This window comes from Leucopleurus acutus (genome assembly GCF_964270905.1).
Source record: "Leucopleurus acutus genome assembly, chromosome: 8".
In the NCBI taxonomy this organism is placed as follows: Eukaryota; Metazoa; Chordata; class Mammalia; order Artiodactyla; family Delphinidae; genus Leucopleurus; species Leucopleurus acutus.
In genome coordinates, this window is record NC_139151.1 from 12,198,306 (window position 1) to 12,212,062 (window position 13,757).

Consider the following 13,757-nt stretch of genomic DNA (forward strand, 5'->3'; position numbering starts at 1 on the left):
TCAAGGGTTGGGAAAATGGGCTTCCAATGCCCTCTAGAATTTCTACTGCCTTTGAGGCTATTTTTTTGCAATAGTCTGAAATACAAAGCACCTGATTTTTCAAACCACTTTACAACAAACGGTTGTCCATCATCTGTTGACTTATCTCCTCAAAGACCAAGGCTATATCCGGTAGCATGCAAATAAGTCTACAGGAAGTTTCAATATTTTACAGCCTTTGGCAATCAGAATCCATTAAACATCTTTTTAAAATATACTTATCTCTGATAAGAGGAATAAGTGTATCATGCATGTTCCATGAGCTTTGCCCCAGTAACAGTCATTGCCTGGAATACTTCTGATTTATTGGTTTTACAAATCTGACAGCCCTTCAAAAAATTCCTCACCAAAGCCTTGCTCGCTTTCATAAAAGATACTGTCGCCTAAACTCATTGCCATACTGATGTACTTGTTATTATTCAGCCTATGCATTTCAATTCCAGTTGAAAACAATTGCAGAGCGTTAATGAAGTTTCCAAATGACAATTCTGGGGGGCATGTTTGAGATCTCCAGATTCCATCACAGATGCTGAGTCAAGAAAGACTAATTAATTTACACCATTTCATTCAAGTGGCCAGGTAGGGCTGGAATGCTTAACATACTCTCTTTTTCTGAATTTTTCTGTCTTCTGAGTAACTTATTAGCTCTCTGTCATTGAGTGTCTGATGAATGATACATGCTCAATCGATAATATTTTTTAATTACAAGGATGAAAGAGATGGACTTTAATACAGAGTAAAGAATTTGGGGAAGATGAAGAATCCTTTGCAGAGCAGGATTCACTGTGACTCTAAGAACAGAAAGGCTAATGGGGCAAATGATCATGAAGTTAGAATACCAGGGTTTCTAATAGAGGCCATTATCCTCCTACCTATTCTCTGACTTGGGCAGATCTCTCCTGACTCAGCAAGACCCGTTGTGACACCTGATCAAAAGCATGAGCCAAATAAAAGTGGGGCAGAAGAGATGAATTAATTACTGTGACAACAGAAGCACTGCCTTATTATAAAGCACTGGACTATTAGGAAATGAACGAGGAAAAAGAAATGCTAACATCAACACAACTTGAATGATTAATAATGTAAAAAAATAACATAAAGCATGAAGAAAAGCGCACTGAAAAATAAAAGGCAGAATTTAAAAAAGAATCAAATAGAGGGACTTCCCTGGCGGCACAGTGGTTAAGAATCCACCTGCCAATGCAGGGGACGTGGGTTCGATCCCTGGTCCGGGAAGATCCCACATGCCGCGGAGCAACTAAGCCCTTATGCCACTACTGAGCCTGTGCTCTAGAACCCACCAGCCACAACTACTGAGCCCGTGTGGCATAACTACTGAAGCCCATACGCCTAGAACCCATGCTCCACAACAGAGAGAAGCCACTGCTATGAGAAGCCTGCGCACCACAACAAAGAGTAGCCCCCACTCGCCGCAACTAGAGAAAGCCCGGCGCAGCAAAGAAGACCCAATGCAGCCATAAATAAATAAATAAATTTAAAGCACACATATAGTACACCAAAAATTATATACATAAAAGAGAACCAAATTGAAATTCTAGATATAAAAAAACATAGCCATGGAAATAGAAATAGCTCAGTGGGTGTGTGAAACAGTAGATCAGATCCAGCTGAAAAGAGAATTGTTGAACTGGAAGAGAAATCTGAGGAAGTAACTCAGAGTCTAGCACAGAGTCATAAGGAGACAGCAAATATGAAAACCAGAGGCATGAACACCAGAATGAGACAGTCCAGCAAATGGATGATAGTGGCTGCTGAAGACAAGAGTAGACGAAGTAGCAAACAGATACAGCTGAAAAGATAGTGGCTGTGATTTCCCAGAATTGATGAAAAACGTAAATCCTCAGATTTTAGGAGGAAAACAAACAGGATAAATAAAAATACTCCCACACCTAGGTAGGTGAAACTGAATAACAAACAAACAAAATGCAAAAAATGTAGAGACAGCTGGAGAGAAAAGAATGTCAGACTGTTGTTTGAACAGATAATCTGAGAGGAGAATTTAAATCAATACAAAACAGGCCAGAAAAAAAGGGACTAATTCCATCAAAATACTTAGGGAAAATTACTACAAATCCAGAAACCCAGATCCATCTGAATTCAGTTTTGAGATCAAAATAAAGACATGTTTCTATAAACAAAAACTTGAAGTTTACTACTCACAGACTCCTGCTACAAGAAACACACTGAAGGATGTGCACAGAAAGGAAGCATTAGGTACAAGAAGCAGAAGCAGTAGACAGGTAAGTACCTATAAATAAGTCTGGTTACTAAAAAATAATAATGATGACTAATTTTAGGATTTTTAAAACGTAAAACTAAAATACGAAGTATTTCGTGTTTTAAAATACTAAATATATACGAAGGATGTCAGTATTGAAACTGTGGTCAGAGACTGGAATCAAAGCAGGTCGAGGGGAGGGGAAAGATATTAGGAATACACATAAGATGTCTAGGGCAACAGCTAAAAGAACAGAAATGAAACATTTACGTTCAAAATCAATGCAGGGGGATGGAGGGGGAGGGATAAAGGAAATTCAATTCCATAGAAAGCAAAACAGAGGTAGGGGAAGAGCCAAGAAAATGCCCGGCACAGACCATGCATGAGAGCTGAGGCCCGCAGGACGTCAGTCGACCCATTTTTTTTGGCTCTGCAGGTGACTTCATTTACTAGGCCAGGAAATGAAGTAACCCATCACACATCAAAATGAGCTCACACCTGACCCCCGACTATTCTGAGATGACAGACAAGGAGAATCATCTTTAAAAGGTTTGGAAGCACAGCCATTGGAACAAGGCTGCTGTTGTGGTGCAAGCACTCTACACGTCCCCAGGCAGCCCTGCCAGAGAAAACCAGAGATAAAACGAGGAGTCTGCGACAAGCCCACCCACAGAATTGAAGCTGTTCATTCTCTGTGGAGGATCGACACGTGCACCTAAAACACACGTTTGACTAACGTGCTTGTGCTAACAAGATGTTCAGTCTCCTTCAATACCGCAATTTACAAACGGAAATGCCCAGGTGCGCCCCTCTAATTTACTTATTTATTTATTTGTGGTGTGCAGGCCTCTCACTGTTGTGGCCCCTCCTGTTGCGGAGCACAGGCTCCGGACGCGCAGGCTCAGCGGCCACGGCTCACGGGCCCAGCCGCTCCGCGGCATGTGGGATCTTCCCGGACCGGGGCACGAACCCATGTCCCCTGCATCGGCAGGCGGACTCTCAACCACTGCGCCACCAGGGGAGCCCCACCCCTCTAATTTATTAACCAACTATCTGCCCAACTCAAAGCTTCCGAACAGCACTCATATGCTTCCTGGGCTGATGGCAGTTCCTTTGCGGACCTTGGTTACCCCTCCTTGTACACGGAGAGAAGCAATCGCCTGCAGTCCTTCCAGAAGCAGAGGCGCAGACACCGAGACTGCGCCAGAAAAGATATGGGGGCGGGGGGGAGTTTACGAGGGGGTGGAATCTGGTAACATCACAGATCAGCCTGTGTGATGTACCTGGCCTTTGAGGAGCTCCGTTTACTCCTTAAAGTCATGTAAGGTCACCTCTAAAGTAAAATGAATGGAGAATTACAGTTGTGTACAATTACCCAATCAACAGAGGTTCTCTGAACTGGGCACTGGGAGAATATAAAGGAGTAAAATATCATTTCTGCCCTTCACAAACCAAATCTAGAGCAAAGCACAACACTGATACGTAAGTGTGGGACGTGATAACAGATCTACTTTTTATTTGCTTTTACAAATTAGGAGGCATGCTTTGAGCTCCCGGATGCTGGGCGGTGTGTAAGAACTGCTGGGGTACCGTGGGGGAAAGAGAGATTAAGACACGGGACTTAAGGGATTTAATTCGCGAGACTGAAGATCCATTCACAGTGGATGGCAAAATGAAGCCTGAATGACCAGATCTCCCCTCGCCACAAAAGGGTTAAAGGAAACATCTTTACCTCCATCACTGGAGGGATTTAGGGTAGAACGGAATGACAATTTCTAGACGAGGTTGCAGAGAAAATTTACTCATCAGAAGTGGGCTTTGTTTTCCTGCCTCCAACTTCCCCAACTCCTTGCTGTCCCCGAGTCCACCATGATGTACACGGCCCTCGTTCATTCATTCACTCACAAAAAACAGTGGAGTGAACATGAGTGAACTTAACACCCAACAGAAGAATTACAACACTACTTCTACCTTACACCATCCAGCCTTCCTCTCATATTCTAATGTTGTTCCCAAATTTACTTTCAATAAAATCTTACCCAACACAGGTGCAAGCACAATTTAAGCTTTCAGTGTTTAGGGAACCCCTTGATGCTGCATTCCAAAACATGCGCTAGTTCACTGTTACTCAATGTATGGTCCCCAGACCAGGGGTCAGTCTGTAAACTCTGTTACTGGTCCTAAGGAAATAAGCTTGAGTCAAAATGTAAATCAACTCAGTCACTCAGGAGACTGTTCAGTTGAACACTTTTTCATGGCAAGACCTTCTCAATGGAGGAAGCAGAGAGTTGGTTAAATTTTCGGCACAAGCTTGTCAAAGACCAGCTCTTTGAGAAGCACTGATCTCGCTGGTTTCTAAGGTCCATTTCTTACAGCCTAGATTCTGCGATCACGTAGGGCTGCAATGCTACCCAGCACGTGAGCAGGGAAGTGCTTCTCAGGGAGTCCAGGGAATACTGACCGGTACAGTTGGCTTCGTCAGACCAGTCCCTGCAGTCGTTGTCCCCGTCACACACCCAGGAGGAGCGGATGCACATGCCAGAGCTGCAGCTGTATTCGTCAATCCGGCACTGGTGCATTTCTGCAGGTGAGACCACAGACAAGGATCTGAGCACAAGAGCTTGCCCGGAATTCTGTCTCTGAGGTCAAAGCTCCTAAGGGTTAGAGATGCACCCAATATCCCTATTATCGCTGACGATCCACACTTGAAGACTTTAACCAGGGATGGAAAGTCCTCGAGGATGGTGCCCAAGTACAGCCGGCCCTCCAGATATTCAGGTCTTGCCTCCACAGATTTGGCCCACTGTGCAATATGTACTATGTTTACTATGTGGAATCCGTGGATGCGGAATCCGTGGATACAGAGGGCCGCCTATGGGACTTGAGCACCTGTGGATTCTGGAACCCATGGTGGGTCCTGGAACTGATACCCTGTGGATACCCAGGGATGACTGTAGTGCGCTGCAAATGGGGCACAGGTGTGCTGAGATCCTGACACCTCACACTCTGGCCACCAGTTGCCTCTAGGCAACAGCGGCCTTGGCCATTTATCTTGGTGCACTTTACAAATATCATTTTCTATGCCTCCTATGTCGGGAAGAAGGTTGGGAAGCAATGCTCTGGCTGCCCAGAAAGCCAAATTTTCAAGAAACAGACTTCCAGAGACAGAGCCTGTGGTTTCAGAACAGGAGTAATGAGAAAGCCGAGTGTGCTGATCTATGTGAGATGCTCAGCTCAGGGAAAGAGAGATCAGTGCTGAGCTCCCCAAACAGAAAAGCTGGTGACTTCCTGCGGGCAGAGCTCCTGGGATGCTGGCCGCTGGGGCTGTCTCAAGAAGGGTGGGGGCCGGAGACAAACGAACCAGGGCAGTCTGACCAGGACAGGAGGGGCAACTACACTGACAACATCTTTTGTAGGCCCTGGGGATACTAACAAAACAGAATTTTCACATGGAATTGTAAGGATTCTAGGAAAACAGGAGTAGCCAAGCCCAGGGGCCCAGGGTGGCTGCCTCAGTGAGAGAGGTTGATGGTGAACTGGGGCGCAGATATTCATGAGGAAACAGTCTGGAGACTCACGAAGAGGACCTGGATCTGAGGTAGGGACGACCTGAGACCTTGAGGTGGACTCAGGTGCACCAGCGTGAATGGACCATGAACAGAGAATCTGAGGGACAGACACCGTTTAACGGTCCAACATGTGTCCAGTGAATGGGTGAGAGGACACATCAGAAACAGATAACCACGTGGCGATTCCTCCCGACGAGAGCAAAACTGGCTGCACACGTTAACCCTCTGAGTGCAGAGGGGGACGTGGGAGGAATGAAGGGAAAACAGTGCAAACCCCAAGGATTGTTTCCTGGAACTCCGTATTTTTACAAAGGTGAAGGAAAATTATGTAACCACTTCCCCCCAGAGAAGTGCTCTGAGATCCAGGCTAGGATCATTTCCCCCACTCTCCTTATTTGAGTCCCAGTGAGTCAAACCCCCCATTCGTGATGATGCAGGCCCCGTCCAGAAGCACACGCACAGCGGGACTGGACCTGCCCCCGTGTACAGGCAGGGAGCCCACAGGGCCTCACCGAACCCTCGCAGGGGTGGGGTCAGCATCCGGCCCCCACACGCACTCCCCTCCAGGCTGGGGCACTCTGTGTACTGTTCCCTCCCGTGACAGTCGGGAGCTACGGGTTTGGTACCCAGAGCCCATCAACTAAGACAGGGCTCATGAAACTGACAGCGGAGGATTATGCAAGAAGAAGGGCGTGGGAAACACAGTCCCACTTCCCTTTTCTGACACAAACTAACTGTGTCACCTTGAATAAGCCCCCTGACCTCTATGGACCTCAGGTGTTTCATCTGGAAATCAAAAGGACTGAACTAGAGAATTCCTACCACTCTTTCAATTCCAACACACTATTTTCCTAATTAAAAATGTCCATTCAGAAAACAGATGCTCAAACAACGTTTGTACCATCCACTGACTTCTAACAGGGTTTACTGAATTAGATCAGTTAAAAAAAACAAAACAAAATGAAATAGCAGTTCACAAAGGTATAGCTCTGAGCCTCCAGGAGACTAACGTCATAGCTGCCCAGAGGCGTGCATGGGCTAAGGCTGTACAGCTGTTAATAACTGCCTGAATTCATTTAGAAATCTTCCTAATTCTCACACTCATGTGTACAGCATCTCTGCAAGGAAGCAGGGTCCATCACTTTATGAATGAATCAATCCTACCATGTGAATGGAGGTGGCCATGCAGCTGATGTCATAAATCCCACAATGGCTTTCAGAAATCCTCCATTTCCAACCCATCCCATGAGCCAGGGTGCCGCCCCCTCTGGAAGAGGATTCCTGGACATCACGTCCCCTTACCACAGTGACTTTCATCACTATTGTCGCCACAGTCATCCTCAAGGTCACATTTGTAGGACAGTGGGATACAGGTCCCAGACTCCTGGCAGCGGAACTGGGTGTCCGGATCACAGATGGTAGTAGCTAGGATGGGAAAGAGAGACAACATGCTCATTAGGTCCAGTCAACTCCCCCCAGATACAAACATCCCACTGGAAAGCCAACTGAAAAAGAGGAGGAAGCAGATTTTAATTGTAATATGAATTTCAACAACAGAATTGAAACCTAGACTTACAGAAAAAATAAACTGTGTGAGAACCTGAAATTTACAACCAAGGGAGATAAGGGCCTATCTTTCCATGGACGGACTCCAGATCTGAACAGGGCTGGGAAGAGTGAGAAACCGTCACTGAGCTAGGAGACAGCATGATGCGTTACATCAGGGGTCCCTGGTACCGGTCCGTGGCCTGTTAGGAACCAGGCCACACAGCAGGAGGTGAGCAGTGGGTGAGCGAGCGAAGCTTCATCCGTATTTACAGCCGCTCCCCATCGCTCGCATGACGGCCCGAGCTCCGCCTCCTGTCAGATCAGCGGTGGCATTAGATTCTCATAGGAGCGTGAACCCTACTGTGAACTAGGCACGAGAGGGATCTAGGCTGCTCGCTCCTTATGAGAACCTAATGCCTGATGATCGGAGGTGCAGCTGAGGCAGTGATGCTAGCGCCGGGGAGCGGCTGCAAATACAGATTGTCATTAGCAGAGAGGTTTGACTGCACAGAGACCATAGTCAATCAATGCACTTGAATCACCCCGAAACCAGCACCCCGCCCCCGTCCATGGAAAAATTGTCTTCCACGAAACCAGTCCCTGGTGCAAAAAGGTTGGGGACCGCTCCACTATATAACCTCCTAAGATCCCCTCAGAAGTGACGGTGTCTTCCTAAATAAATGGCAGAAATACCTTCGTCTGGAAAACTACCATTAGGAGGCCCAATTCTACACACGAAGCTGGCTCCTCACCGTACAGAGGACAAAGGGAGGGTAGGTAAAATTCTGCAGCAGGAACAGAGGCCCTGCAGTCAGGCGAGACAGGGTTTCAAATCCTGGCTCTGCCTCTTCCTCTAGCAATTAATTTTAACCTTCCTGAGCCTCAGTTTTCTCCAAGCAAAAGGAAGATAAGGTCACGTGGGCAAGCGCTTGTGATGACAGACACAAGGACCTGATGGGGGTCTTAATTCCACCAGCCGCAACTTACTTCACCCAACTCCCCTGGGCTTCCGGTCCCGCTGCTGTAAAATGGAGATAATACCTACCCTCCTGGCATTATTATGAAGGTCAATAAGAAAACAAGTTTGGGACCAGCACCCATCCTTAGGATGTGAATATAATGGGCTCTAAACAAATGTCACGTCTCCTCCCATCCTTACTCTCGCCCTTCTGCCTCGGAATGTGAACACAGTTCGATTTTTCTCCCCCTTCTAAACAGAAATTATCTGGGTTTAAGCATAAGCCCTAGAACCTTCCAGAAAAGGCTTTGGGAAAGAAGGCTGCTCCTAGAGCAGCCAATCCACAAGGAATGACGTGATAGAACAGAATCTTGGGAAGAGGGTGGGGAGTATCAGGAAGTGAGAGGCGGGTGGCAACCCTGCAGTCAGACGTGCCCGGCCACTCTTATTTGCAGCTCCGTTTCTTCTCCGTAATTGAGTTCATGGTGGGAGGCAGGGGATGAATGCAGAAATGACAAGACTGCAGGGGATTCATGTCAAAACCCCCAGCGGCTGACAGCCACCCAGGGCAGGAGCCTGCTGAAGAGCAAGGGGGATGTGCTGACAGCATCCCTCCCACGTCTGCCTTGGTTGCCACGCCTCTCCCCTTCCCTGGCAGCTGACGGGATGCCTCGTTTAACTTCCAGACAGCATTGCCCAGCCACGGCCTGTCCCCTCCTGCAGCCCTGCCCAGGAACAGGGTGCCTGCCCCCTCCTTGATCAGGGAGACCCTCAGGAAGGCTCAGATAAGCACCACCCTCCTGGCTCCCAGGCTCCACGTTTTACACCCTGCAACCCTCACCCCCTCACCTGTGCCACATCTGACTAGTCCAGGACCCGAGCTGCGGGGAATTGCAAGAAAGCGGAGCAGAAAGCAAGTCTCAGGGGCTCGGGAGGGTAAATCCCGGCTGACACTTGCACCTAACCAGACGGAGCGCAGAGCCAGCTGCATACTTCCCTCCAAGGAGAAGCTTCAACTCTGCATGGAAACCTGTGAGGCCACAGCTCAGGGGCTGTGGGGAAGGAGATGGAGGGAGGTCTTCCTCGCAAAACACTGAACCCATATGAGACCCCAGCTCATCCATCTAGTAGAAACCAAAGCCCAGGAACCCCAGGAGGAATCCCGAGCTACTGGAACACGAGGGCATCTAGTTTACAGCTCTCTGCTTCCGCTACGCCTCATTACGTCCAGGCAGTTTTCTTACAATGTGTTAATTCTAAGAAGTGTCTCCTCGCCCACCCTCTTCCGTAACAAACTCCTTTGCAGAATCTGCTCCAATGATGTTAATATCAATTAATGTCTGTAAGGAGCGCTGGCTATTCCCTCACAAATATCGCACCTTCCTGAGACCCTGGTAGGTACAGGAGGTTTGATCAGTGTCCCTTTTGCAGGAAAGAAAAACACACGGAGAGGCTGGTGCTCTCCCAAATCTGCTGTTGGTAAGCTCCTCTCCCTCCGCGTGAAAGGCAGCCACCGAAACCAAGGAAAAATGATTAAGGTCTGGTAATAACCTCCTATGAGCCAGAAAAGGCAGTACATAGGATTGCAGGGCCGAGATGAGTTAACGAGTTGACTGTTCCTGAAGTTGCTTTCTGGGAGGAGGGGCATATGAACAGGCACGTGCTCTACAGATGGCTGGCGAAATACCTTCCCCAGAGGCAAGGTGGGCACACAGAGACGGGACACACCCATGAATCTGTCCCTATAGCACAAAATGAGAAAGGAGCTTCTGGATTTCCAAAGGCAAAATATTTGGAAGAGAAGCCTTCAGACTGGTCTCTGGCTTCCCTGCTCTGGCCTTTCTCCCACCTCATTCATTCTGCCCATGCCTTTATCTTTCCAAAGGCAAAATCTTAATCTGTCATTTCAATGTCATTCCAAACTGTTTTTCTGATAAAGTCCAAAGGTCCTTGCTACTCTGGGCCCCAGGCACCAGGCCACCCTCCCCTTACCCCACGCACGGCTCCCACTCAAGTTCTCAATAACCCACGCTGCTTTCCGGCTCATGCAGCACACACCGGCCTCAGGGCTTTCATCCATGCTGCTCCCTTGCCCGGAACTTTCCTCCCTCTACCTCTGCTTGGTTCACCTCTGCCCACCCTTCCTAAGGACCTCCCCAAGTCTGATGGGAGCACCCTTCCTGAAGCTCACGGCGCTGCCCCATCACAGCGCTCGTGGCTCGAATGTACCTGGCTGGTTACTTCTCTGACCCCCCTTCAGACTGTAAACTCTGTGTCCACTTTGATCACCAGTTTATCCCCAGGCCTATCACAGAGCCTGGAACACATGGTCCTCAATAAACACGTGTTGAGTGAACGGGTGAACACATTACTGACTGACCCCTCCTTAGGAGATGATGTCGAAGCTACTAAAAATTAACTGAAGAAAGATGGCCAACTTTGCGGTAAATAGATTATCCATTATAAGCAGTTATTTGTTTGTCCTTAAACCCTGCTAAACAGAATCACATACTTTCGCAGTTGGACCTTAGAAATTACATAGTCCAAAGATGACATCTACTTGCACACATACCAATGTTCCCACAACCCAGGCCAAAGCTGGCATCACCAATTAGAACAACCTCTCCCGAGCCTGGCAGGTAGCCGGCACCAACTGATTGGAGGTAACAAGGTAAAGCCTGTTTCCCATCTCCGAAAAGGCTGAACATTAAATTTATAAATCAAGGACTATCACCTGGTCACCTGCCCCAGGTCACCAGCTCTACTCACAGTGGAAGAGCCACAGTCAGAGCCCAGACTGCCTGACTCCCAAATCAGCTCAGTTCCAACCACGCGACGTATTTGTAAATCTCTTGCAATGAGTAGCTAGCTTGCTTAAGTGGGTTTGCTTTAATTAATAATAAATATCTAATATGGAAATGCGTTTTCTCCAGCCACTTAAATGGGCATCACTGATCATGGGGGCCCCAGACTGCAGGCCCCACCCAGGAGGCGCCGACCAGCCTTCCGAGTAATGGGAAATGCCTATCATCCCGAAAACTCGGCCAAGCGGGGACTCACGGCAGTTTCTCTCGTCGCTCATGTCCCCGCAGTCGTTGTCAAAATCACACCACCAGATGCTGTTGATACAGTTCCCATTGCTGCACCGATACTGGTTGCGGAGACAGGTGTTCTCTGGCCATCGGGGGAGACAGAGGAGGAAACGAAACCAATATCATTCTTCCTGCTGGACCACAAGGCTTTCTCTTTTGAGTGTCCATTTGTCTTACTCAAATAACAGGCCTTAGACGGCAAAGGGGAAGGGGGATGCCACACACACGTGCCCGCCGGGAAGCAAGCGTCCAAGGAGGCCCCCTTCTCTCCTCTTTTAATTAAAATTGGAGAAGAGGCAGCTAGCAGCGTCAGAGGGGGTTACGATGATGAAAAAGGAGAGTGATGGTGCCAGGTGGGTCTAGTGGATACAGTGGGTCTAGTATCAATGTTATAAAATACTAATTTCACAAGGAACCCCTTAAGGGACTGTGTACCAAGATCCAAACACATATTCAGTGTATCTATACTATGGTCATGTATATTCACATATATCCCATTTATTAACGAGGAGGGTTACGGAGATTTGCTTTACATATTCTTGAGGATTTTTTTTCTGCTTCTTCAAACCATGACTTCTTCAAAGCAAGCAGTTACAATTCCTCACACAGAAAAAAAGGCACTGTTTAGTCGACTGGGTCGAGAACACGTGATGACTGGCCTCCTGTTTGGATAACCAAAGGCATTCTGACAGGGATACAGAGAGGCCCTCTTCTCCTGCTGGAATTCAGTGTTAACTCCATTTCTTTCCAAACAACTTTAAGATGATGTCGAGAGCCTGAAAGAGAGTCTCCTGTGTCTTAGAAGAAAAGGTTCATTTTCTTTCCGTTTGTATTTCTTAAGAGAGCCCAGAAGGCCACTTTGAGTAAATGGAAAAACTAGACAGGAAAGAAAGATTTAGCAGGTTTTCAGGGGGAAAATGTTAGAATCCGTGTTGAAAGGGGGAGTGGAATAAGGCTGCTGCAGTCACTTGGCCAGGGCTTGGGAGGAAAGGCTCGAAGTCCTCCGCAATATTGGTTGGAAAGTTCAGACGTTTCCAGGCTGGCAGGGGGCAGGGGGCAGGGGGGTGGGAAGCTGCTGGATGAGATGTGGTGAACTCTGAAGGAGTCCGACCAGTCCCTTGCCCAAGTCGGGGTGATCCGACTTACGGAAGCAGGAGAAGCTGGAGAAGATAGATGTGGGGCGTGGATGAGATGCGGAAGAGGTGGGGAAAAAAAGAAAGGGGCACTCAGAGGAAAGCCTGCATCTCCTGACACTAATCCTAAAAGCTGCTCTTATTCTTAAAGGAACAGCATGGGCCCGTTCTGGATGAGGACTGAGGGATCAAGGGCCTTGGAACCCGAACCAGGATGTCTGTATCTAGGGGGGTTTAATTTCTACCTTGGGCATTTTTAATAACCCCAAACATGAGTGCATCGAGGACACCCGGAGCGGGGACAGAAGGGAAGGGGGATGGTGGGAAAAGGAAAGCGACGCACCTTCTTTGACACACGTGTTGTTCTTCAGCTGATAGCCGTGAGGACACTCACACATCAGGTCCCCGGACGGGAGGGTGCTGCCGGACACACCGTCTGGACACCTGCAGCTTCTAGTGTTGTTGGCCTTGGGCAGACACAGCAGGCTGCACGGCCTGGACGCACAGGAGGTGGTTCCTGGAAAGGAGACAGATGGTGGTGGCCAGGTTAGTAAACACCAGGGTGCACCGAACGCAGGCCTGAGACCCAGAGCAACTTCCTCCTTCTACAGACCCAGCAACACGACGCTCAGGAAGAGAAAAAAGTGGTAAGTGTGAGACGGGCCGCGGCTGGATCAGATGGCCCCGGAACCAAGCCAGGCACCCACCGGTCCTCCTGGGAATCTGAAATCAGGACGCTGAGACACCACAGGGTAGGTGGGGAGCTGGATCCGGGAGGAGAGTCATGCCCCATGGGTGTCACAGGTGATGCAGGGCATCACAGGTGCTGCAGGGCAAGCCAAAACCTGTACAAATCAGAGCCGTGCAGGTAGGATCAGTCTGCAGCGTCAGGAGGACGAAGCCGACTTAGGGAGAGAAGAAAGGATGACACCAGGACGAGGGAACAGGGAGGGGGAGGGAGGACGGCTTTGCCAGGCCCAGCCCCAGTCCCCATTGGCGCACCTGCACCTCCTATATTGGGTTCCTTCCTAGCCCCCCTTCATTCTTTCCACAGCACTTTTCACTTGAGTTAGCCTGAGCGAGTTTACTATACCTTGTGACCCAAAAGCCCTTAATTAGAACATACACCTGAGAAACGACAGAGCTCGGACAAAAATCTGGGCCTGCCCTTCTCAATTC

At 48.5% G+C, this 13,757-nt stretch overlaps 1 protein-coding gene across 2 annotated transcripts in view; it reads right to left on the reverse strand.

The window, feature by feature from the left end:
- The window catches only part of SORL1 (sortilin related receptor 1), a 156,813-nt gene that overhangs the window by 44,927 nt on the left and 98,129 nt on the right, over window positions 1-13,757 (reverse strand). For both annotated transcript variants that reach the window (XM_082845306.1, XM_082845307.1), the window contains 4 exons: window positions 12,922-13,095; window positions 11,414-11,527; window positions 7,150-7,272; window positions 4,740-4,859 (listed from right to left, as the gene is read on the reverse strand). In XM_082845306.1, the coding sequence (XP_082701432.1) occupies window positions 4,740-4,859; window positions 7,150-7,272; window positions 11,414-11,527; window positions 12,922-13,095 (531 nt within the window). The remainder of the gene's footprint in view (window positions 1-4,739; window positions 4,860-7,149; window positions 7,273-11,413; window positions 11,528-12,921; window positions 13,096-13,757) is intronic.